At 37.8% G+C, this 24,190-nt stretch overlaps 1 protein-coding gene across 1 annotated transcript in view; it reads right to left on the bottom strand.

Annotated features, from left to right (window-relative positions):
- The window catches only part of ZNF804B (zinc finger protein 804B), a 567,979-nt gene that overhangs the window by 79,924 nt on the left and 463,865 nt on the right, over positions 1-24,190 (bottom strand). Inside the window, 1 exon segment of the mRNA NM_001191503.2 lies at positions 23,047-23,190. Coding sequence (NP_001178432.2) covers positions 23,047-23,190 — 144 coding nt within the window.

Raw genomic sequence — 24,190 nt, 5'->3', positions numbered from 1 at the left:
TATTTTGATATTTCATTTTTAATATTAGTAATTTGTGTCTAGGCTCTCTCTTTTTTTCAGTTAGCCTGGCTGGAGGTGCACCAATTTGATTGATCTTTTTTTCAAGAACCAGCTTTCAGTTCAGTTCAGTTCAGTCACTCAGTTGTGTCCGACTCTTTGCGACCCCATGAATCACAGCACGCCAGGCCTCCCTGTCCATCAACAACTCCTGGAGTTCACCCAGCCTCATGTCCATCGAGTCGGTGATGCCATCCAGCCATCTCATCCTCTGCCGTCCCCTTCTCCTCCTGCCCCCAATCCCTCCCAGCATCAGAGTCTTCTCCAATGAGTCAACTCTTCTCATGAGGTGGCCAAAGTACTGTAGTTTCAGCTTTAGCATCATTCCTTCCAAAGAAATCCCAGGGCTGATCTCCTTCAGAATGGACTGGTTGGATCTCCTTGCAGTCCAAGGGACTCTCAAGAGTTTTCTCCAACACCACAGTTCAAAAGCATCAGTTCTTCGGCACTCAGCCTTCTTCACAGTCCAACTCTCACATCCATACATGACCACAGGAAAAACCATAGCCTTGACTTTAGGTTTTATTAAATTTATTGCTTTCCTGTTTTTAATTTCATTGGTTTGCTCTAATTTTCATTTACTTTGAAATTAATTTGCTCTTTTCTGTAGTTTCCTAAGGTAAAAGCTTAAATTGTTGATTTTAGATCTTCTAAAATAACATTCAATTCTATAATTTTTCTAGGCTCTGTTTTGATTGCAGCCCACAAATCTTGATAAATTACCTTTTATTTGAACATGTCAAAATATTTAAAATTTTTTCATTGAGACTTTCTTCTTTGATTCAATTTATTTAGAAATAGCTTTAGCCTCCAATTATTTTGGGAGGAGGTTCCAGTATCTTTCCATTATTGATTTCTAGCTTAATTTCATTTTTATCTGAGAGCATATTTTGTGTGATTTCTATTTTTTAATATAAGTTGTGTTTTATGACTAGAATATCTTGGTGAATGTTCCATGTGAGCTTGTGAGGAGTATGCATTTTCATGCTGTTGGATGAAGTAGTGTATAGATGACACTTGGACACTTGAACCTGTCAGTTCAGCCATGTGTTTATGGATTTTCTCCCTGTTTGATATATCAATTACTAATAGAAACACTAAAAGTGTTAGTAGTGGGTTATCAGTTTCTCTTTGTAGTTCTGTCAGATTCTGGCTCATGTATTTTGATGCTTTGTTGTTAGGCACACACACATCAAGTATTATTATGTCTTTGATGTTTTGGGGCTTCCCTTGTGGCCCAGCTGGTAAAGAATATGCCTGCAATGCAGGCGACCCTGGTTCGATTCCTGAGTCAGAAAGATCCACTGGAGAAGGAATAGGTTATTTTCTCCAGTATTCTTGGGCTTCCCTGGTGTCTCAGCTGGTAGAGAATTAAAGAATCTGCTTGCAATGTGGGACACCTGGGTTCAATCCCTGGGTTGGGAAGATCCCCTGGAGAAGGGAAAGACTACCCACTCCAGTATTCTGGCCTGGAGAATTTCATGGACTGTATAGTCCATGAGGTCATAGAGAGTCAGACTTCAGACACGACTGAGTCACTTTCACTTTCACTTATGTTTTGACCTCTTTATTGTTATGTAATGCCTGTCTTTTTATCTGATAATTTTCCTTTCTTTAATGGCAGCTTTGTCTAAAATTAACATAGTTACTCCAACTTTCTTTTGATTAGTGTTATCAAGGCATATACTTCTCCATCACTTTTAATTTGTCTTCCTATTTAAAGTGGGTTTCTTTCAAACAAAATATATTTGGGTCTCTCTTTTTTTTTCTTTTTTAATGAACACTGACAGTCTCTGTCTTTTAATTGATAAATTCAGAACATTAACATTTAAAGTGATTATTGATATAGTTGGATTAATTCTATCATACTTGTGACTCTTTTCTATTAACTGCTCTTATTGTTCTTATTTTTTGGTTTTAACTCTTTTTCTGCCTTTTCTAGTTTTAATTGGGATTCTATTTTTTTCCTTTCTTAGCATATCAATTATACTTCTTTAACTTCTTTTAGCAGTTTCCCTTGAGTCTATAAAAAAAAAATATTTACAAGAAATCCAAGTCTTTCAGATAATACTCTAGCTACTTCCTGGGTAGTGCAATTATCTTATAGCACAATATTTCCAACTCCTCCCTCCTGTCACTTATTTCCAGTTCTTTCCTGCTGTCATTCATGGCTCTTATCCATAAGCCTTAATTATTGACTACATGGTTGATACTATTATTATTTTGAATAAATAGTTATTTGTTAAAACAAGAATAAGAAAATATGATTTATTTTACCTTCATTATTTCTTTGATTTTTCATTATCTCTTCTTGAATGCTCTTCCTTTCATTATATAAATGGAATTTCTGACATATATTTTCCTTCTTTCTGACACATTTAACACTTCTTATAAGCTAAATCTACTGGCAACAAATTCCCTCAATTTTTCTTTGCCTGAGAAAGTGTTTACTTAGCCACCACTTTTAAAGGACAGTTTTACTGAACACAGGATTCTAAACTGGCATTTTTTTTTCTTTCAACTTTAATATTTCACTCTGTTCTTCCTGATTGCATGGTTTCTAAGGAGAGATGTAGTGTAATTCTTATCCTTGCTTCTCTATATCTAAGGTGTTTTCCACTGACCAATGGCTTCTTTCAAGGTTCTCTCTTTGTTCTTAAATTTATGCAGTTTGAATATGATATGCCTGGATATGTGTTGTTGTTTAGTCCTAAGTCATGTCCAACTCTTTTGTGACCCCAATGACTACATACTACAAGGCTCTTCTGTCCATGGGATTTCCCAGGCAAGAATACTGAAGTAGGTTGTCATTTCCTTGCCCAGAGAATCTTCCCAACCCAGGGATTGAACCCTACTTCCTGCATTGGGTGGAATCTTTACTGCTGAGACATAAATATATATGTATCTGTTGAGCATTTTGGTATTTCTGAGCTACCTGAATCTTTAGTTTATTGTCTGTAATTAATTTTGGGAAATTCTCAGTCATGATTACTTCAAACATCTTGTTTTTTTTTTCTTCTGTAATTATTCCTTCTGTAATTGTCCATTGAGTCTTGGATACTCTGTCTTCTCCTTTTCATTTTTTTCTTTTTCCCATTCAGTTTTGGGAGCTTCTATTAGCATTTTTTCCCAAGCTCACTGATTATTTCCTTAGCCGTATCTGCTTTCATTACTCACCTGTCTTTATGTATCCACTGTTACCATTAGAATCATTAGCAAAATAATCATAGTTGCTTTAAATTCCTAATTTAAATTCCTAATCTTAGAACTCCAACAACTTTGCATATTTGAGTCTTGTGCTGATTTTGGATCTGTTTCTTCAAATTGTGCTTTTTGTTTTTTAGTATGTCTTGCAATTATTTTCTTGAAAGCCAGACATACTGTACTGGGTAAATGGAACAGAAACAAACAGATCTTTAGAGTAAGGTTTTGCAGTTATTTGGCAAGTAGTTTGGTTGTCTTTACTGTTTGGTACAACTGCAGCTATAAGGAGCTAAATTTCATCTGATATACATGTTTTTATTTCCTCTGTCACACTTCAGGTTTTCTTAGAGACTTCTTAAGTAAGGTTAGAAATATATTCTTTCTGATGTATTCTTCTATTATTTTGTAGGAGCCCTACTGATGTGATGGTAAAAGCTTGGTGGGAAAAGACAAGGAGTTCTGTAGTCCTCTAATTATGTCTCAGTCTCTAGTGATCCCCTGGGCTATAACCTTCATAAATGCTTCTCAGGGCTGGCTATCCCCATCCACACCACCACTGGTTGAGAGAGGAAGGTTAGAGACAGAGATGGGTATTTCTATTTCCAATGTTGGTTGCTGCTGCTAAGTCACGTCAGTCGTGTCCGACTCTGTGCAACCCCATAGACAGCAGCCCACCAGGCTCCCAAGTCTCTGGGATTCTCCAGGCAAGAATACTGGAGTGGGTTGCCATTTCCTTCTCCAATGCGTGAAAGTGAAGTCGCTCAGTCGTGTCCGACTCTTCGTGACCCCATGGACTGCAGTCCACCAGGCTCCTCCATCTATGGGATTTCCCAGGCAAGAGTACTGGAGTGGGGTGCCATTGCCTTCTCCTCCAGTGTTGGTTAGGCTCTGGTAAAACAGCTTTTCTTGAGGACAAATCCTGTTAAGAACACCAGAATTCTCTGACATTTTTAAATGGCTACCTTTCCTCTACCTCTGCCAAAAGCACAAGGGAATCCCCCCACCCCATCTTCACTATAAAATAGAGCTTCCAAAGGTAAAATGCATAAACTCATGATGGTCTACCTAAGGTTGCACCCTCCCCACTAGAGTTTTAATTCAAACTCTTCTACTTTGAGCTTCTGGCATTTCCTCAACTATAGTTTATTTTTTCCTACCCTGCTACCGATTCCTTGGGTTTCCCTGGTGGCTCAGACAGTAAAATAAATTCTCCTGCAATGCAGGAGACTCGGGTTTAATCCCTGGATCAGAAAGACCCCCCTCGAGAAGGGAATGGCTACTCATTCTGGTATTCCTTCTGAATCCCTATACTTCAGCAAGTTGTGATTCCTGTATCCACTCATCTATATCTCCAGTTTTGAGTGGAGCAATTTTCCCCAGAATCTTAGTTCTCTGATGGATCAAAGAAATGTTGCTGATTTTCAGGTTGTTCAATTTTTTTTCCTGGTTATGTGGATAGGAGTGACAAATTCCAAGTTCCATATATAATGAACTAGAAATTAGAGGTGCTTATTTATTTTTATATTTATAGAACACACAGTTCTATATACACAGCACAAATGATTTTTGAACAAATGCCTAAAATAGTAAATTACTGAATGATTGCCATGTATGCCTGGTAGAATTACATGACTATAGGATAAAAACAATGAATTAAAAATGATTTACATATAAAGTATTGCTCCTATTTCTATCCTCTGGCTTTATCATTAACATATGTTTGCAGTGAGCTCAGGCCTGACCTACACCTCTGGAATATTTTAGCTATTTTATTATACTGGGTATTATTTTATAATACCCAGTTAATTTATATTGTTGTATGGAGAATCTCATCTAGAACCACATATTCAAAATATAGTACCACTCAATAGGTAAAAAGAATAATATTGTCACTTGTAAATTTTGAACAATGAGATAATAGATGCTATCATTAAACACTGCAGAATTAATTTCATGCAATACTCACTTAGTATGGAGCTGTCATAATATGCTGGAATATTGTGTCAGGAAGCTATAATGGAAGCTGAAAAAACTAAAAATTAAGCTAGGAAAATGGAACCTATAGATCTGCAAACACAAAAAGCATATGCATGTTTTAGAACCAAGACTCTGCCATACAGTTTTTCATGCTGTCTGAAATCTGACCTACACCCAAGTGAAGTTGCTAAATTATGTTCATGAAGTAAAAGGCCAGTAGATGTTATGGCTCTAGGGACTGAAGAGCAGTAGCAAATTACTATTTTTTTCTCACTGCCTAGTCCAGGCTCAAGATTAAATTAAATGAGAGAAAGTTGTATTTAACCACAAAGTTATACAATAATAACTTCAGAGATAAAAGATACATTCGAGGTTTTTTTTTCAGTTTACTTTCCATTTGATGAAAAAATTTCTCATACATTATTCTTAAAAAATCACCCTCTAGCCTCCCTTTGATGAGGGCTTCCCAGGTGGCTCAGTGGTAAAGAATCTTCCTACCAATGCAGTAGGTGCAGGAGATATGAGTTCAATCACTGGGCTGAGAAGATCCCTGGTGAAGAAAAGGGCAAACCACTCCAGTATTCTTGCCTGGAAAATCCAATGGACAGAGGAGCCTGGTGGGCTACAGTCCATGGGGTCAAAAAGAGCCAGACATGAAGACAGTATGAATTTCCCTGGGAAAGCATACCTAATAAAATACGCCTCCATCAGCTCTACTGTGTACTTATGCTAGACATGGGTTAGGGGTTGTTGTGCATTTTTAAATTTAATTGTCACAGTACCTCTCTGAGGAACATAGCATTGGTTCAGTTTTACTAAGAAATAAAGGAGATAGTGGGGTACATGGAAAGAAAGAGAATGAGAGAGAGAGGGAGGGAAGGAGAGTAAGAGGGAGGCAGAGAAGAAGAGGGTGGAAGGGACAGAGGCAGGCAGGGAGGGGAAAGAAGATGTGCATCAAGGCAGACCAGACTGCTGAGATGAGGATAAGTTGACATTAATCTAACAAACCCCTGCTATGAAAGTAGAAGTGGAAAAGCAGAGACTGGGACTAAAAACCAGAGAACTGGCTAAAGTACACAAGAATAAATGAGCCACCAGGCTCCTATCCTGTTCTGACAGATATCCTGTTCTGAGCAGGCCTACTCTCTTGAGAGAGAAAACCAGCTAGAAATCTAGGTTTAGGAATATCTGATTCTGTGACTGGTGATGGAAATAAAGTCTAATACTGTAAAGAGTAATATTACATAGGAACCTGGAATGTTAGGTACATGAATCAAGGAAAATTGGAAGTGGTCAGACAGGAAACAGCAAGAGTGAATATGGACATTCTAGGAATCAGTGAACTAAAATGGACTGGAATGGGTGAATTTAATTCAGATGACCCTTATATCTAATACTGGGGGCAAGAATCCCTTAGAAGAAATGGAGTAGCCACCATAGTCAACAAGAGTTTGAAATGCAGTGCTTGGATACAATCTCAAAAGTGACGGAATGATCTCTGTTCGTTTCCAAGGCAAACCATTCAATATCACAGTAATCCAAGTCTATGCCCCCAACAATAATGCTGAAGAAGCTGAAATTGAATGGTTCTATGAAGACCTATTTCAAATCCTGAAAGATGATGCTGTGAAAGTGCTGCACTCAATATGCCAGCAAATTTGGAAAACTCAGCAGTGGCCACAGGACTGGAAAAGGTCAGTTTTCATTCCAATCTCAAAGAAAGGCAATGCCAAAGAATGCTCAAACTACTGCACAATTGCACTCACATCACACGCTAGTAAAGAAATGCTCAAAATTCTCCAATCCAGACTTTAGCAATACGTGAACTATGAACTTGCAGATGTTCAAGCTGGTTTTAGAAAAGGCAGAGGAACCAGAGATCAAATTGCCAACATCTGATGGATCATAGAAAAAGCAAGAGAGTTCCAGAAAAACATCTATTTCTGCTTTATTGACTATGCCAAAGCCTTTGACTGTGTGGATCACAATAAACTGTGGAAAATTCTGAAAGAGATGGGAATACCATACCACCTGACCTGCCTGTTGAGAAACCTGTATGCAGGTCAGGAAGCAACAGTTAGAACTGGACATGGAACAACAGACTGGTTCCAAATAGAAAAAGGAGTATGTCAAGGCTGTGTATTGTCACCTTGCTTATTTAACTTATATGCAGAGTATATCATGAGAAATGCTAGGCTGGAAGAAGCACAAGCTGGAATCAAGATTGCTGGGAGAAATATCAATAACCTCAGATATGCAGATGACACCACCCTTATGGCAGAAAGTGAAGAGGAACTAAAGAGCCTCTTGAAAGTGAAAGAGGAGAGTGAAAAAGTTGGCTTAAAACTCAACATTCAGAAAACGAAGATCATGGCATCTGGTCCCATCACTTCATGGGAAATAGATGGGGAAACATTGGAAACAGTGGCAGACTTTATTTTTTGGGGCTCCAAAATCACTGCAGATAGTGATTGCAGCCATGAAATTAAAAGATGCTTACTCCTTGGAAGGAAAGTTATGACCAACCTAGATAGTATATTCAAAAGCAGAGACATTACTTTGCCAACAAAGGTCTGTCTAGTCAAGGCTATGGTTTTTCCAGTAGTCATGTATGGATGTGAGAGTTGGACTGTGAAGAAAGCTGAGCATTGAAGAACTGATCCTTTTGAACTGTGGTGTTGGAGAAGACTCCTGAGAGTCCTTTGGACTGCAAGGAGATCCAACCAGTCCATCCTAAAGGAAATCAGTCCTGGCTGTTCATTGGAAGGACTGATGCTAAGGCTGAAACTCCAGTACTTTGGCCACCTCATGCAAAGAGTCGACTCATTGGAAAAGACTCTGATGCTGGGAGGGATTAGGGGCAGGAGGAAAAGGGGACGACAGAGGATGAGATGGCTGGATGGCATACTGACTTGATGGACATGAGTCTGAGTGAACTCCGAGAGTTGGTGATGGACAGGGAGGCCTGGTGTGCTGCGATTCATGGGGTCGCAAAGAGTCGGACATGACTTAGTGAGTGAACTGAACTGAACTGATGAAGACCTACATGACCATCTAGAACTAACACCCAAAAAAGATGTACTTTTCATTATAGGGCACTGGAATGCAAAAGTAGGAAATCAAGAAACACCTGGAGTAACAGGCAAATTTGGCCTTGGAGTAAGAATGAAGCAAGGCAAAGGCTATTGAGTTTTACAAGACGATGCACTGGTCATAGCAAACACCCTCTTCCAACAACACAAGAGAAGACTTTACACATGGATATTACCATATGGTCAATACCACAATCAGATTGATTATATTCTTTGCAGCCAAAGATGGAGAAGCTCTATACAGTCAGCAAAAACAAGACTGGGAGCTGACTGTGGCTCAGATCATGAACTCCTTATTGCCAAATGCATAGTGAAATTGAAGAAAGTAGGGAAAACCACTAGACCATTTAGGTATGACCTAAACTATGAATATAGAGTGGAAGTGACAAATAGATTCAAGGGATTAGATCTGATAGAGTGCCTGAAGAACTATGGATGGAGGTTCATGACATTGTATAGGAGGCAGTGATCAAGACCATCTTAATGAAAAAGAAATGCAAAATGGCAAAATGTTGTCTGAGGAGGCCTTACAAATAGCTGTGAAAAGAAGAGAACTGAAAGGCAATGGAGACAAGGAAAGATATACCCATTTGAATGCAAACTTCCAAAGAATGGAAAGGAGAGATAAGAAAGCATTCCTTAGCAATCAGTGCAAAGAAATAGACAAAAATAATAGAATGGGAAGGACTAAAGATCTCTTCAAGAAAATTAGAGATACCAAAGGAACATTTCATGCAAAGATGGGCAAAATAAAGGACAGAAATTGTATGGATCTAATAGACACAGAAGATATTAAGAAGAGGTGTCAAGAAAACACAGAAGAACTATATTAAAAAGATCTTCACGATGATGGTGTGATCATTCACTTGGAGCCAGACATCCTGGAATGTGAGGTCAAATGGGCCTTAGAAAGCTTCATTACAAACAAAGCTAGTGGAGGGATGAAATTCCAGTTGAGCTATTTCAAATCCTAAAAGATGATGCTGTGAAAGTGCTGCACTCAACATGCCAGCAAATTTGGAAAACTCAGCAGTGGCCACAGGACTGGAAAAGGTCAGTATTCAATACAATCCCAAAGAAAGGCAATGCCAAAGAATGCTCAAACTACTGCACAATTTTACTCATTTCACACACTGATAAAGTAATGCTCAAAATTCTTTAAGCCAAAAAAAAAAAAAAAAAAATTCTTTAAGCCGGGCTTCAGCAATACATGAACCATGAACTTCCAGATGTTCAAGCTGGTTTTAGAAAATGCAGAGGAACCAGAGATCAAATTGCCAACATCTGCTGGATCATCAAAAAGGCAAGAGAGTTCCAGAAAAACATCTATTTCTGCTGTATTGACTATGCCAAAACCTTTGACTGTGTGGATCACAATAAGCTGTGGAAAATTCTGAAAGAGTTGGGAATACCAGACCACCTGACCTGCCTGTTGAGAAACCTGTATGCAGGTCAGGAAGCAACAGTTAGAACTTGACATGGAACAACAGACTGGTTCAAAATTGGGAAAGGAGTATGTCGAGGCTGTATATTGTCACCCTGCTTATTTAACTTACATGCAGAGTACCTCATTGTCACCCTGCTTATTTAACTTATATGCAGAGTACCTCATGAGAAATGCTGGGCTGGATGAAGCACAGGCTGGAATCAAGATTGCTGGGAGAAATATCAATAACCTCAGATATGCAGATGATACCACCCTTATGGCAGAAAGCGAAAAAGAACTAAAGAACCTCTTGATGAAAGTGAAAGAGGAGAGTGAAAAAGTTGGCTTAAAGCTCAACATTCAGAAAACTAAGATCATGGCATCTGGTCCCATCTCTTCATGGCAAGTAGATGGGGAAACAGTGGGAACAGTGTCAGACTTTATTTTCTTGGGCTCCAAAATCACTGCAGATGGTGACTGTAGCCATGAAATTAAAAGGTGCTTGCTACTTGGAAAAGTTATGACCAACATAGACAGCATTTTAAAAAGCAGAGACATTACTTTGCCAACAAAGGTCTGTCTAGTCAAAGCTATAGTTTTTCCAGTAGCATTTATGGGTGTGAGAGCTGGACTATAAAGAGAGCTGAGCACCAAAGAATTGATGCTTTTGAACTGTGGTCTTGGAGAAGACTCTTGAGAGTCCCTTGGACTGCAAGGAGATCAAACCATCCATCCTAAAGGAAATCAGTCTTGAATATTCATTGGAAAGACTGATGCTGAAGCTGAAACTCCAATACTTTGGCCACTTGATGTGAAGAACAGACTCATTTTAGAGACCTTGATGCTGGGAAAGGTTGAAGGCAGGAGGAGAAGGGGACGACAACAGATGAAATGGTTGGATAGCATCACCAACTGAATGGACATGAGTTTGAGTAAACTCCGGGAGTTGGTAATGGACAGGGAGTCCTAGCATGCTGTAGTCCATGTGGTCACAGAGTCGGACACGACTGAGTGCCTGAACTGAACTGAACTGGTACCTCCTAGCAGGCACTATGAAAATGTTTGATATAAAATGAAATGCTGCTGCTGTTGCTGCTAAGTCGCTTCAGTCGTGTCCGACTCTGTGCGACCCCATAGACGGCAGCCCACCAGGCTCCCCTGTCCCTGGAATTCTCCAGGCAAGAACACTGGAGTGGGTTGCCATTTCCTTCTCCAATGCATGAAAGTGAAAAGTGAAAGTGAAGTTGCTCAGTCGTGTCCAACTCCTGGCAACCCCATGGACTGCAGCCTACCAGGCTCCTCCATCCATGGGATTTTCTAGGCAAGAGTACTACAGTGGGGTGCCATTGCCTTCTCCGTAAAATGAAATGAGGAAGAGTAGAGTCTATAAGTTTCTGAAAGGAAGAATTAGGATCCCAAAGGACATATAACTTTTCAGGAGCAACACTAAAGGCTAAAAGCCAGTTGAAAAATAAATAAAATGTAAGTGTAGAATAAACACATTTATATTTACTGATAGACAAGGGCCGTAAAATTTTACCTTGTAAGTACGCGCTTAGGAAGCTTCTGCAGAATAGATTCCACCAAAAGAGGAAATATGATATAGAAAGTCATGAGATCAAGGAAACAAGGAATATAATCTAGGAGAGAAATAAAATCAATCTAGGAGAGAAATAAAAGCATTCATAGGATGGTGACAAAGATAAATCCTGAAAGAAGATCTGTGCAGATCTGGAGAGCAACCTGGTAACACTGGAGCAGAAAGACAGAGGACTTCGTCCGAAAGGGGAGGGGCTGGACTAGGACTGATTGACCTAGTATTTCATTTATCTGATATTTTGTAATGATACTTTTTTCTTATTTATGGTAGATAGGTCAGAGATGAATTAGAAATAGGCAGCAACTTTAAATAATGAAGCACATATAAGAATAAGGCAGTTTCTAACTCCAGCAATAAAATAAGTGTAAAAGAAAGAAAATATGATCATAAAGTAAGCATAGTACCTTATGCAGATCAAATTAAAAATATTTACAAGTCAAAATGACATAAATTCTGAGCACTGAATTAACACAATAAAATATAAGTCCTATGGATTGATAAGATATAAACAAAAACATATGAGGCAGATTAATATGTGTAATATAATCATATTTTATGTCTATCTTTTATACAAAGTTTATGATTTGATAATAAGCATTTAGAAACTTATGGACCAAATTGCAATTAAGTACTATTACTCAGTGTTTCGTATTTATGTATTCCTTAATTTTTTAATATGAACAAGTATCCAAGCATTCCTTTTAAGAATTAATTTTATATAAAATATAGATCCAAAATGATTTTAAATTGTACACAGAGCTTTGGTTTATGTGTATCATAATTTAGTTATTCTCTTTTCACTCTATGTTTAGATTACTTTTGGTATTTTTCTGTTTTATATATCCTTGTGTATAAGTCTTTGGCATTAATGCGATTATTCTTCTAGAATATATGCCAGATGGAAATGTTAATAGGAAAAATTCACATTTTAAGTCTTTTGATAAATAATCCAAAGCTGAACATCAAAGACTGAAACAATTTATATCCCCCCAGTAATGTTTTACAGTTTCTAGTGTCTTACATCATGTCAACAGTGGGTAGTAAAATTCTATTTTCATATTTGACATTTTGAAAACTCTCCAAATTTTTATTTATCTGATCACAAGTGATATAAGATCATGTGTTCACATACTGCAAGCCATGGACAATGTTCTAGATGTACCCTTCTCCCTTCCTCTCCTTGTCACTGCTGTAAATACTTGAGTCATCTCTCTTAGGCTCCCTTCTGACTGCAGAACTGAGCTCTCTTACCTTCTGATCCTTAAACTGCTTTTAGGTTTTTTCTTCTAAATCACTAATCTGATACTATCATTTGCTTACTTAAAAGCCCATGGAGACTAGTAATTTCCCACAGAGTAAAGTCTAAAAGTCTTAGAGCAGAACACTGCTGCTGCTGCTAAGTCACTTCAGTCATGTCCGACTCTGTGTGACCCCATAGACGGCAGCCCACCAGGCTCCCCCGTCCCTGGGATTCTCCAGGCAAGAACACTGGAATGGGTTGCCATTTCCTTCTCCAATGCATGAAAGTGAAAAGTGAAAGTGAAGTCACACAGTCGTGCCCAACATTAATATAGGTCCAAGCATTTTCTAAAATTGTAAAAATGGATTTTCATGACAGCCTTTTCTTAACAATTATAAAGAACTTGTGATTTTGCTCACTACATTCACGTTACTTACCTAAGGAGTGATTAAGGGTAACATCACAAAGATAGTGACATAGGTCATTCCTGACTTTGTTCCCTCTGGTGAGAACAGCTAATAACCATCCAAGAACAAGACATCACTGAGAAAATCCTAGAATAAAGAGGTGAGGCTAAAGCACCCCTTGCACCATGGAGACCATGATGCTGAATTGCAAGGTGAGAGAAGCAGTTACTCATGGATATTACTGTCCCTTCCCTAGGAGGCCAGCACTTACCACGTGGAAGGGTATCCCCTTAGTCTTCAGGTTCTCCGGTGAGCAAGGACAATCCAGGGTGGACAGCCAACCCCTACCCCCAACACTGTGTGTCACTTTGTGGGAGCCCGTTCCTTGATCTTGCCCCAAATTGCAAGGGAATCTGTAGGGCTCGACCACTGGGAATCTTATTATGACAGAGAAGTGAGGTGGAGGGTCTTAAAACAGCCAGCACTTGGACTTGGCAGACTGAGTTCATACCTACAGTGCCCAGGTAGAAATCCTAATCAAAAACAAAGTGAAAAGATAACCGATGAAATGGGAAAAACATTTTCAAGTTATCTTTCTGATAAGGGATTAATATCTAACATATATGAAGAACTCATATAACTTAGTAAAAAGCTCAATACCATCTATTGTGGTTATCATTTCATAGTATATGTAAATCAAATCATGCTGTAACCTAAAACTTACACATTGATGTACAACAATTATATTTCAATAAAATCAGCAGAAAAAAGAAGCTGTGATTAATCAATGATGTGTGAATATATTGATATAGGACAGAGTAGCATGATAAATTCTAGAAACTCACTTATTCAACTACTCATTCATTTAAAAATTTTTATTAAGTCTTTCCTATGTGCTGCTGCTGCTGCTGCTAAGTCGCTTCAGTCGTGTCCGACTCTGTGCGACCCCATAGACGGCAGCCCACCAGGCTCCCCCGTCCCTGGGATTTTCCAGGCAAGAACACTGGAGTGGGTTCCTATGTGCTAGACCTGCTCTAATTCCAGAAGTACGGGGATACATAGCCAACAGAGACAATGATGTCTCGTTCTTCTCTTTGTGAAGTTAATGGCAGGGAACAGGGTAAGGGGCAAAAATTTCAAAAGGCAAAATTTTTTTTCTTTTTAAAAGAGTATTAAACAATGGTGTGCTGGTATATCAAGTCTAAGGAAAAATCAAATGAAATATATAAAGCCCTATTTGTATGTTTGTGGATCTCCTAACATGGATAATTTCAAGCTACCAATGGTTTAAGAACCAGTTCACAAAATTCTTAAATATTAGACAGTTGGCTCTGGAGAGCCAGAATAAGTTGATTCCAACCCATAGACAATACCAATAAGGTACTGGAATTTGGAAAACTGGCAACTGACTACCCAAGTTAGAATGTAAAAGAAAGACCATGCATAATAGATGACACTGAGCTAAGGTTCAAATGAAGAGAGGAATCAGAAATTTGAAAATCATTTCAAAGAAAATTTATGGAAGAAAGAGATATGACAAATGCACTAAGGCAGGAAATCACTTAGCACATCTGAAAAACAAAGCCAGAACATAGATTTTTAAATTGATTTTTCAGTTAGGAGGTAATCTTAAGATTAAAAAGCCTCTAACTAGGGTGAAACCAGTATTATGATCCAGAAGCTATTATAAGATCAGTCTTGGTTCTTTTATACTTCTTTGCTAATAGAGTTTCCAATTACTGGTGGGTAATTCTTGGGTGAGAGGGGTGTGGACCAGATATAGGAATTTAAAATCTACAAGAAACCTCAGGTTATAGAATGCAAAATACAGCAGGAAATAAGTATGATTTTGTTTTACCAACATTTATGGTTCTGAGAGTGTTCATTCTAGACACTATAATTTGTATTTCTTCTTTAATCTTACAAACCATACAAATAAAATATACTTTGAAATGCTGTTGCCATATAAGATGAGTAGTAGTTTAAATATGATATAATGAAATGCATCATTGAGCAGTATTTGGATAAAACATAAATCAAATTATAGGAACAATGCAAGGGTAATTAAATCGAATTCATTTAGCATCTTTGAGAATCTTTTCCACTTGGAGTCAAGATAAAAAGAGATAATTTTGTTTTGCTTATTTTATCTGCAGCAAGTAAAGATGGAGGAAAATCTGAGACAGTAATTTAAGAATGAATCAGTTGGAGTTCAAATCCAAGCTTGAGAAGTGAACAGCTACTCCTGAGTGAAAATAAATACTATTGAGAAGCAAATGAAGATTAGTAGGATTAAATGTCACATGTGGAGGATCTAAAAGTGGATTTGTTTTTTATTACTGAAGATATATTTATGGGTTAATTGTACGGAGATTCGGCTCATTTGTGTTTTCTAAACTGAGATGAGTCAGAATGTCTCTGGGGCAGAAGAAACTTGTATTCCTTCTGAGAATGTGTATTATTTGTTTCAGTATTATGCATTTGCAGCTAACAATCCTGAAAAAAAGATTATAACTTGATAGTCTCAGAAGGAATTAAGTGTTATTGACATGGTAGTTATATTAATAGTTACAATATTTTCTTTATCCAAGCAATAGTAATTTGTGTACACATTCAAATTGCTTTAGTATTAATGCCCAGTATTTCACACAAAATTTTAAGAAGTTCAAGGCAATAGCTAAAAAAATCATTATTTCTAAAAACTTGAGTTACATATAGAACATGATTGTCAAATCTAGAAATTCATTTTTTATTGTTGAAATTGAAAAAAAAATAGCTTTGTAATTATTGATAAGCTTTTTCTAAAAGAAGCATATCTCAATTTTTATTAAATTATAGAAAACATTATTTGGAGAAGGCAAAGGCAACCCATTCCAGTACTCTTGCCTGGAAAATCCCCTGGACAGAGGAGCCTCCTACGCTGCAGTCCATGGGGGCACTAAGAGTCAGACGTGACTGAGTGACTTCACTTTCACTCTTCACTTTCATTCATTGGGGAAGGAAATAGCAACCCACTCCAGTGTTCTTGCCTGGAGAATCCCAGGGATGGAGGAGCCTGGTGGGCTGCCATCTATGGGGTCACACAGAGTTGGACACGATTGAAGAGACTTAGTAGCAACAGCAGTGGCAGCAGAAAACATTATTAAATGTCCAGTGGAATTAGTTCAAAGCTATGAGTCCCAGATTATTTTACTTCATTCTTAAAAGTTATGTGTTAACTTCAATTCAGTTCAGTTCAGTTCAGTTCAGTCACTCACTTGTGCCCGGCTCTTTGCCACCCCATGACCTGCAGTACGCCAGGCCTCCCTGTCCATCACCAACGCCTGGAGCCTACCCAAATTCATGTCCATTGAATCCATGATGCCATCCAACTATCTCATTCCCCATTGTCCACTTTTCCTCCTGCCCTCAATCTTTGCCAGCATCAGGCTCTTTTCCAATGAGTCAGCTCTTCGAATCAGATGGCCAAAGTATTGGAGTTTCAGCTTCAACATCAGTCCTTCCAATGAATACCCAGGACTGATCTCCTTGAGGACTGAATGGTTGGATCTCCTTGCAGTCCAAGGGACTCTCAAGAGTGTTCTCCAACACCACAGTTCAAACGCATCAATTATTCAGCATTCATCTTTTTTATAATCCAACTCTCACATCCATACATGATCACAGGAAAAACCATAGCCTTGACTAGACGAACCTTTGTTGGCAAAGTAATGTCTCTGCTTTTGAATATGCTATCTAGGTTGGTCATAACTTTCCTTCCAAGGAGTAAGCATCTTTTAATTTCAGGGCTGCAATCACCATCTGCAGTGATTTTGGAGCCCCCCCCGCAAATAAATTATCTCATTGTTTCCACTGTTTCCCCATCTATTTGCCATGAAATGATGGGACCAAATGCCATGATCTTAGTTTTCTGAATGTTAATGTTTAAGCCAACTTTTTCACTCTCCTCTTTCACTTTTATCAAGAGGCTCCATAGTTCTTCACTTTCTGCCATAAGGGTGGTGTCATCTGCATATCTGAGGTTATTGATATTTCTCGTGACAATCTTTATTCCAGCTTGTGCTTCACCCAGCCCACCATTTCTCATGATGTACTCTGTATATAAGTTAAATAAGCAGAGTGACAATATACAGCCTTGACATACTCCTTTCCCAATTTTGAACCAGTGTGTTGTTCCATGTCCAGTTCTCACTGTTGCTTCCTGACCTGCACACAGGTTTCTCAAGAGGCAGGTCAGGTGGTCTGGTAATCCCATCTCTTTCAGAATTTTCCACAGTTTATTGTGACCCACATAATCAAAGCTTTGGCATAGTCAGTAAAGCAGAAATAGATGTTTTTCTGGAACTCTCTTGCTTTTTCCATGATCCAGCAGATGTTGGCAATTTGATCTCTGGTTCCTCTGCCTTTTCTAAAACCAGCTTGAACATCTGCAAGTTCATGGTTCACATATTGCTGAAGCCTGACTTGGATAATTTTGAGCATTTCTTTACTAGCGTGTGAGATGAGGGCAATTATGCGGTAGTTTGAGCATTCTTTGGCATTGCCTTTCTTTGGGATTGGAATGAAAATTGACCTTTTCCAGTCCTGTGGCCACTGCTGAGTTTTCCAGATTTGCTGGCATATTGAGTGCAGCACTTTCACAGCATCATCTTTCAGGATATGAAATAGCTCAACTGGGATTCCATCACCTCCACTCGCTTTGTTTGTAGTGGTGCTTCCTAAGACCCACTTCACATTCCAGAATGTGGCTCTAGGTGAGTGATCACACCATTGTCATTAACTGGTGTCTGAAGATCTTTTTTGTAAAGATGGCAGAAAGTGAAGAGGAACTAAAAAGCCTCTTGATGAAAGTGAAAGTGGAGAGTGAAAAAGTCGGCTTAAAACTCAACATTCAGAAAACGAAGATCATGGCATCTGGTCCCACCACTTCATGGGAAATAGATGGGGATACAGTGGAAACAGTGTCAGACTTTATTTTTCTGGGCTCCAAAATCACTACAGATGGTGACTGCAGCCATGAAATTAAAAGACACTTACTCCTTGGAAGGAAAGTTATGACCAACCTAGATAGCATATTCAAAAGCAGAGACATTACTTTGCCAACAAAGGTTCGTCTAGTCAAGGCTATGGTTTTTCCTGTGATCATGTATGGATGTGAGAGTTGGATTATAAAAAAGATGAATGCTGAATAATTGATGCGTTTGAACTGTGGTGTTGGAGAACACTCTTGAGAGTCCCTTGGACTGCAAGGAGATCCAACCAGTCCATTCTGAAGGAGATCAGCCCTGGGATTTCTTTGGAAGGACTGATGCTAAAGCTGAAACTCCAGTACTTTGGCCACCTCATGTGAAGACTTGACTCATTGGAAAAGACTCTGATGCTGGGAGGGATTGGGGGCAGGAGGAGAAGGGGATGACAGAGGATGAGATGGCTGGATGGCATCACTGACTCTATGGACGTGAGTCTCAGTGAACCCCGGGAGTTGGTGATGGACAGGGAAGCCTGGTGTGCTGCGATTCATGGGATCGCAAAGAGTAGGACATAACTGAGCGAATGATCTGATCTGATCTGATCTGTGTATTCTTGCCACCTCTTCTTAGTATCTTCTGTGTCTGTCAGGTGCATACCATTTCTGTCCTTTAGAGCCCATCTTTGCATGAAATGTTTTCCCTTGGTATCTCTAATTTTCTTGAAGAGATCTCTAGTCTTTTCCATTCTATTGTTTTCCTCTATTTCTTGGCATTGATCACTGAGGAAGTCTTTCTTATGTCTCCTTGCTATTCTTTGGAACTCTGCATTCAAATGGATATATCTATCCTTTTCTCCTTTGCTTCTCTTCTTTTCTCAGCTATTTTTTAAGGCCTCCGCAGACAGCCATTTTGCTTTTTTGCATTTCTTTTTCCTGGGGTTAGTCTTGATCCCTGTCTCCGGTACAATGTCATGAACATCTGTCCATAGTTCATCAAGCACTCTGTCTATCAGATCTAGTCCTTTAAATCTATTTGTCCCTTCCACTGTATAATCATAAGTGTTAACTTACTTCTCTATAATTACAATAAATCTGTGAATAATATGATCTTTGCAATAAAGTGAATTAAACACATAGGACTGCTATTTAGATACAAGGTAACATAAATGCTTTAGAAATCACTTATTAAACTGCAGGATCCTGAGTAATTATAAATGAGAAGAGGAAAGTAGAGAGGGTTACCCTGTCAACAGAAGAGGCCAGATATTTACTCTGAATCCCCATGGAACATAAAATTAAGGCAACTGTTCCTGTTAGGCTAGAAAATACTCCCATCCAAAACCCTACTACCGTTATTATAATCAGCATCACAATCAAGAAGAGCTGTTAGTGAAGCAAGAACCAAATAGACATATTTAGCTTCGGAATTTGAAAACAAAAAAAAAAGTTTTTGTATATTTTACTTTAGTGCATACTTCCTATTTTCTGTATCTAAAATTGTTTCATTTAAAAGGCAAATTGTAAACTCAGCTTCATTTAGAGTTCAGGTAATTTTCAAAATATTTTGGGCCAAAATAAATCTTTAGATGGAAGTATTTCAATATTGATCTAGGAAAGTAATCTTACAAGGTCTGTGGTAAATTTAATTATTTCAGTGTTACCCAAAGTGGGCAGCAAGTACAAAATTCTGCACAATATTAATGATCCTTTGATCAAAAGGAATTTAGAAAATGTTGATAAGTCCGCTTACCATGAGATCTCAGCTTTTTTCATATCAAAATGTAAGTCATCAATCTGTGTATTAAATCTACTGAAGCATATGTTGAAATACAGCCATAAGACAGGAGGGGATCCCAGACAGAGGGAAGATTATGAGCCAATATGAGCAGGTGGAAAAGCATAATGAATTTTTTAAGAAACTAGGAAAATTCTGGGTTTGAAGGAGATAAATCTGGAAATAGATGCCAGAGCCAAACCGTGGGTATCTTGAATGACAAACTAAGTAATTCAGACTTTTACAAAATGTCAGCCAGCAGTCATTGAAGATTTCCAAGGGGAGTGATTGAATAAATGTGAGAGTTTGGGAAGATCAATCTGGCTGGAAATGGATAGGTCAGTGTAGAACATGGAAAATACTAGAAGCAGGGAGTCCAGTTAGAAGGCGCTAGCAAAGAATCAGGAGTGAGATTAACATAGATGGTGAAAAGAGAATGCAAAGGGAAGATGGAGAATGAGGTCTATTGCAAGAGAAGAATGGGAGGGATGAAGGAGAGCTTCAAAGATTTTTAAAGTCCCCAAGACACTGATGATGACTTTAGTGATCACAATGTATTCTTTTGCAGCTTCTTTATGTGTGGGTCATGCTTTATAACTGCCCCCATGCCTTTCTACCATAAAGGTAACTTTCCATTCGTAGTTGGTTAACATGGCTAACTTCTAATTCATTTTTAGGATTTCTATTTCATTTGTCAACTCGTCATTGCTAAATAATTTTTATATGTTCTTTTAGTATCCTAGATAATAATTTCTCTAATATTGAATCTTTGCCACTGCATGGACTGTAACCTACTAAACTACTCTGTCCATGGAATTTTCCAGGCAAGATAATAGGCCTCCTGAAATTAGGGATCATTTTTTCCACTCTCTATAATCAGCACAAAAATAAATAATGGAAACTCAATCACTGCTTGAACAAGGAGCATGCCTAGGAATGTTAGAAAGCTAGGAAGCCTTAAAAAAAACAAAAAAAACAAAAGCAGAAATGGGGAAATAGATGGAATATAAGGATTGAGGAAGGGTTGTTTTATCAAAATGTGAGAAAGACAATAGAAATAAAATTAAGGAAAGTGATAAAAAAGGGAACTGATGAGGCAGAATTCCAGAGTGAAAGGCAGGCTGTAGAAGGCAGATCAAGTGTGGACAATTCACCCTCCTGGAGTCCAATACTTTCTACAAAAGAGGCCTTGTACTCCTCCATTTCCTCACCTTAGCTCCTTGTGTTTCCACTATCAAGAATGCTATCCCATCTTGAATCTCTTTTTCCATATTTACTTGTATATATCTAAAACACAGATCAAATATCACTGTCCCATGAGACCTTCCATGGTCACTTTTGGAGATTTCTCCAAACCTCCAGAATAAATTTTTTCTTAAAATGCAGCCTGAAGCACTCCTACATAAAATTCACTTCGGGTGATACTTTGGGGAAATTTGTCTTTATAGACATATTTTATCTAATAAAAGACACAGAGATAATATAATCATTTTACAGCTCCAAATGAAGTAATAGATTTAAGCAAACTGTAGGTGGGGTAATTAACGATCAAGGCAATTGTACCTAAACCCACTCATAAACGGCAAGTCATAGAAAGAAAGAAAACTTGATCTCATATACTTCCTTATGGAAAGATACAACACACTCTCTACTCTGTTTTTGCTAAGGAACCAGCATTTGACAGGTTTTATCTGTAACAATCAGTTTAAAGGAAATACAGAAGACAGAAAAAATGTGAAAAGACAACACTGATTCATATTCAGCAAAATCTCAAATGTGTGAAACAATCCAATTTTTCAACAAACAAACTGCAAGGGGCACAATTTAAAGGGGGAGTGGAAAACCCATAGTTTAAATAAATATTAAAAGAAACTTATGTATCAGCTAAAATTGTGACACATTTGGATTTCAACAAATCCAAACTTACAAATCATTTATGAGACAAATGACCTATACCAAGACACTGTTAACTTTAGGTATGATGATGGCTATGTTGTCTAAGCATAATTAAACATCTTGAAATATTTTCACATGAAATGATACGATATCTGGAGCTTGCTTCAAAATAATCCAAGGTGGTGGCAGGTGTGAGGAGTAAATTGTGGTACTATGAATGAAACAAGACAGATCATTGTTGGAGTTGGATGGTAGTCACATACTTCATTTTTATATATACATTTGAAAAATTATATTTTGTATCACTTTAAAATGCAAGTTCCTGAGCCCTATCTTAGAACTACTGAGTTAGAATAGCTAAAGGAGAATCTAGGTATCTGCATTATTAACAGATTCCAAAGTGATGATTACGCACATTAAGATTTGGAAATCTCAATCCTGAACAATGATTCCTGTTGTTCTTGTTCTTGTCAGAGACATCCAGTCAATTATATACTCATGCTCTAGCTTTAAGGATATTAATAGAAACTGTAAAAGCCATATATTTTATATGTACTCAATACATATTAGTGATGTTATTCAAAATATTTATTGCTTTTCACTCTGAATAAATATTATAGGTCTAGATTATACATGATTTATCCATATATTCCATGATATTAGGATTGTGCAGCTTTTAGCAATAATCCTATGGCCATATGGGATTTCTTTCTTAGTGGTGTTTGATACCTATAATTCCTAAAGTGCTAATATCCTCATACATCATGCAGCAATAATAAAATTTAACAGATAAGAACAATAACCTGCTCTTTAACAGACAAATGGAAAAAGATAATCTTAGAATTTTGTGTAGAATGTCAACACTGATTTTATTTATATATTTATATATCTTCCATTACCCCCCAACTTTGCCTTTGTCTGAGATTGTCTTCGTTAGCTTGTCTGCAATGGTTCATTTATTAAGTAATCACTTTGATTTTCCTAAAAGGATATTCTTGCGAAAAATATAACATCTCTTGAAAAATTTTTCTCCCAAAACTTAGTATTCCCTATACCTTGGAACTCAAAAATATTCTATGCTACATCTTATCCTAATGCTTGTCCAATATTCTAGATCTGCCACTAAGTAGCTAGGTGGTTTTGAATCTCGCCTTATTTTTACTGAGTCCTGGTTTCCTCACACATATAATCCTAAAATAAATGTCAATCTACTATTGGATCCTATATTCTTTCTAGGAAAAAGTATTTCACTTAATATTTAAACAAAAAAACACAACTTTCGAGGAAAAAAAAATGGTATAACATCTCAGGAACTTAGATGAGGATAAATAAGGCCAGTTACATACGTTGTATTCTGAAAGTAGAAATCCAGGAATACGAAGGTTATTTCCCACTTCAACTTACCTGCTTATGAGCATGGTCATAGGAATTAATATGATTGTCAAACTCCTGGTGTTTGTGGTACTGCTTGTCACATAACTCACAGTAAAAGTTCGCCTTTACATCTTCCAGGGCCTTTGCTGTGGACTTCTCCTTTTCTGGAAAATCCTTTGGAAAAAAAAAAAAAAAGGTAAAAATGTTGGTTATATTTCTAATAGCATAACCAGATCTCATATTAATCAAGTTGGTAATTTAATTTTACTGTGACTCAAAGGAAATGGTTAGCCTCATTACATTTAAGAACTCTATGGCACAATGGAAGCAACTTTCAGCCTGGCCTAATACTAAATTATCAATGAACATATAGTGACTTATCCTAAAGGAGCTGAGCCCTCAGCTTCAGTATGGTCATTACTCTTTGTCTTCCTGCCACCTGTTTCCGGGTGTGGTACTGCTGACCCATCTAACTATAATATCACCACTATGTCCTCTACCTATCCAGTGACCCATCCCGAAACTGTGACCTCTCTACTATCATATTTTATCGGGCATTGATTGCATTCTTTTGTATTATTCACCTACTGCTTCATGTACTTTAGCCTACCTGAGATCTTAAGTGTTGGGATTACTATTCTCTCTTTACATTATGCATTCCCCACCTTGATAACTGGTGAGAGCCTTTTCTCAACACCCAGTTCTTGGACCCTCTTGGAATCCTTTTCCATGGTATTTCAGGGAGGAGAAAGCCTCCATTATGTTTCTTATTACCAAACACATCTATGATCATGCCTACTTTGTTTTTTTCACAGACATTTCTTTCTTTGATATTACCCCTTATATTTTTGTATTCCACACAATTCCATCCTCAGTCAACAGATTTATCCAATCCACACACTCTCCCAGGGTGATCCCTTTCATACCATAGTTCAGTTTAGTTCAGTCACTCAGTCGTATCCAACTCTTTGTGACCCCACGAATCACAGCACGCCAGGCCTCCCTGTCCATCACCAACGCCCAGAGTTCACTCAAACTCATGTTATACCACAGTTAGAGCCTTATTTATCCAAAACCTCTAACTTCGGCCTAAGCTTCTTCCACAAACATTAGCTCCTGCTAGGCATTGCTAATGAGTGTGTTATAATTTTCAAAGTTATTTTTAATTAATTTT

The sequence above is a fragment of the Bos taurus genome, chromosome 4 (assembly GCF_002263795.3).
Source record: "Bos taurus isolate L1 Dominette 01449 registration number 42190680 breed Hereford chromosome 4, ARS-UCD2.0, whole genome shotgun sequence".
In the NCBI taxonomy this organism is placed as follows: domain Eukaryota; kingdom Metazoa; phylum Chordata; class Mammalia; order Artiodactyla; family Bovidae; genus Bos; species Bos taurus.
The sequence above is the reverse complement of the archived record's forward strand: the minus strand, read 5'-3'. Positions and strand labels throughout refer to the sequence as shown.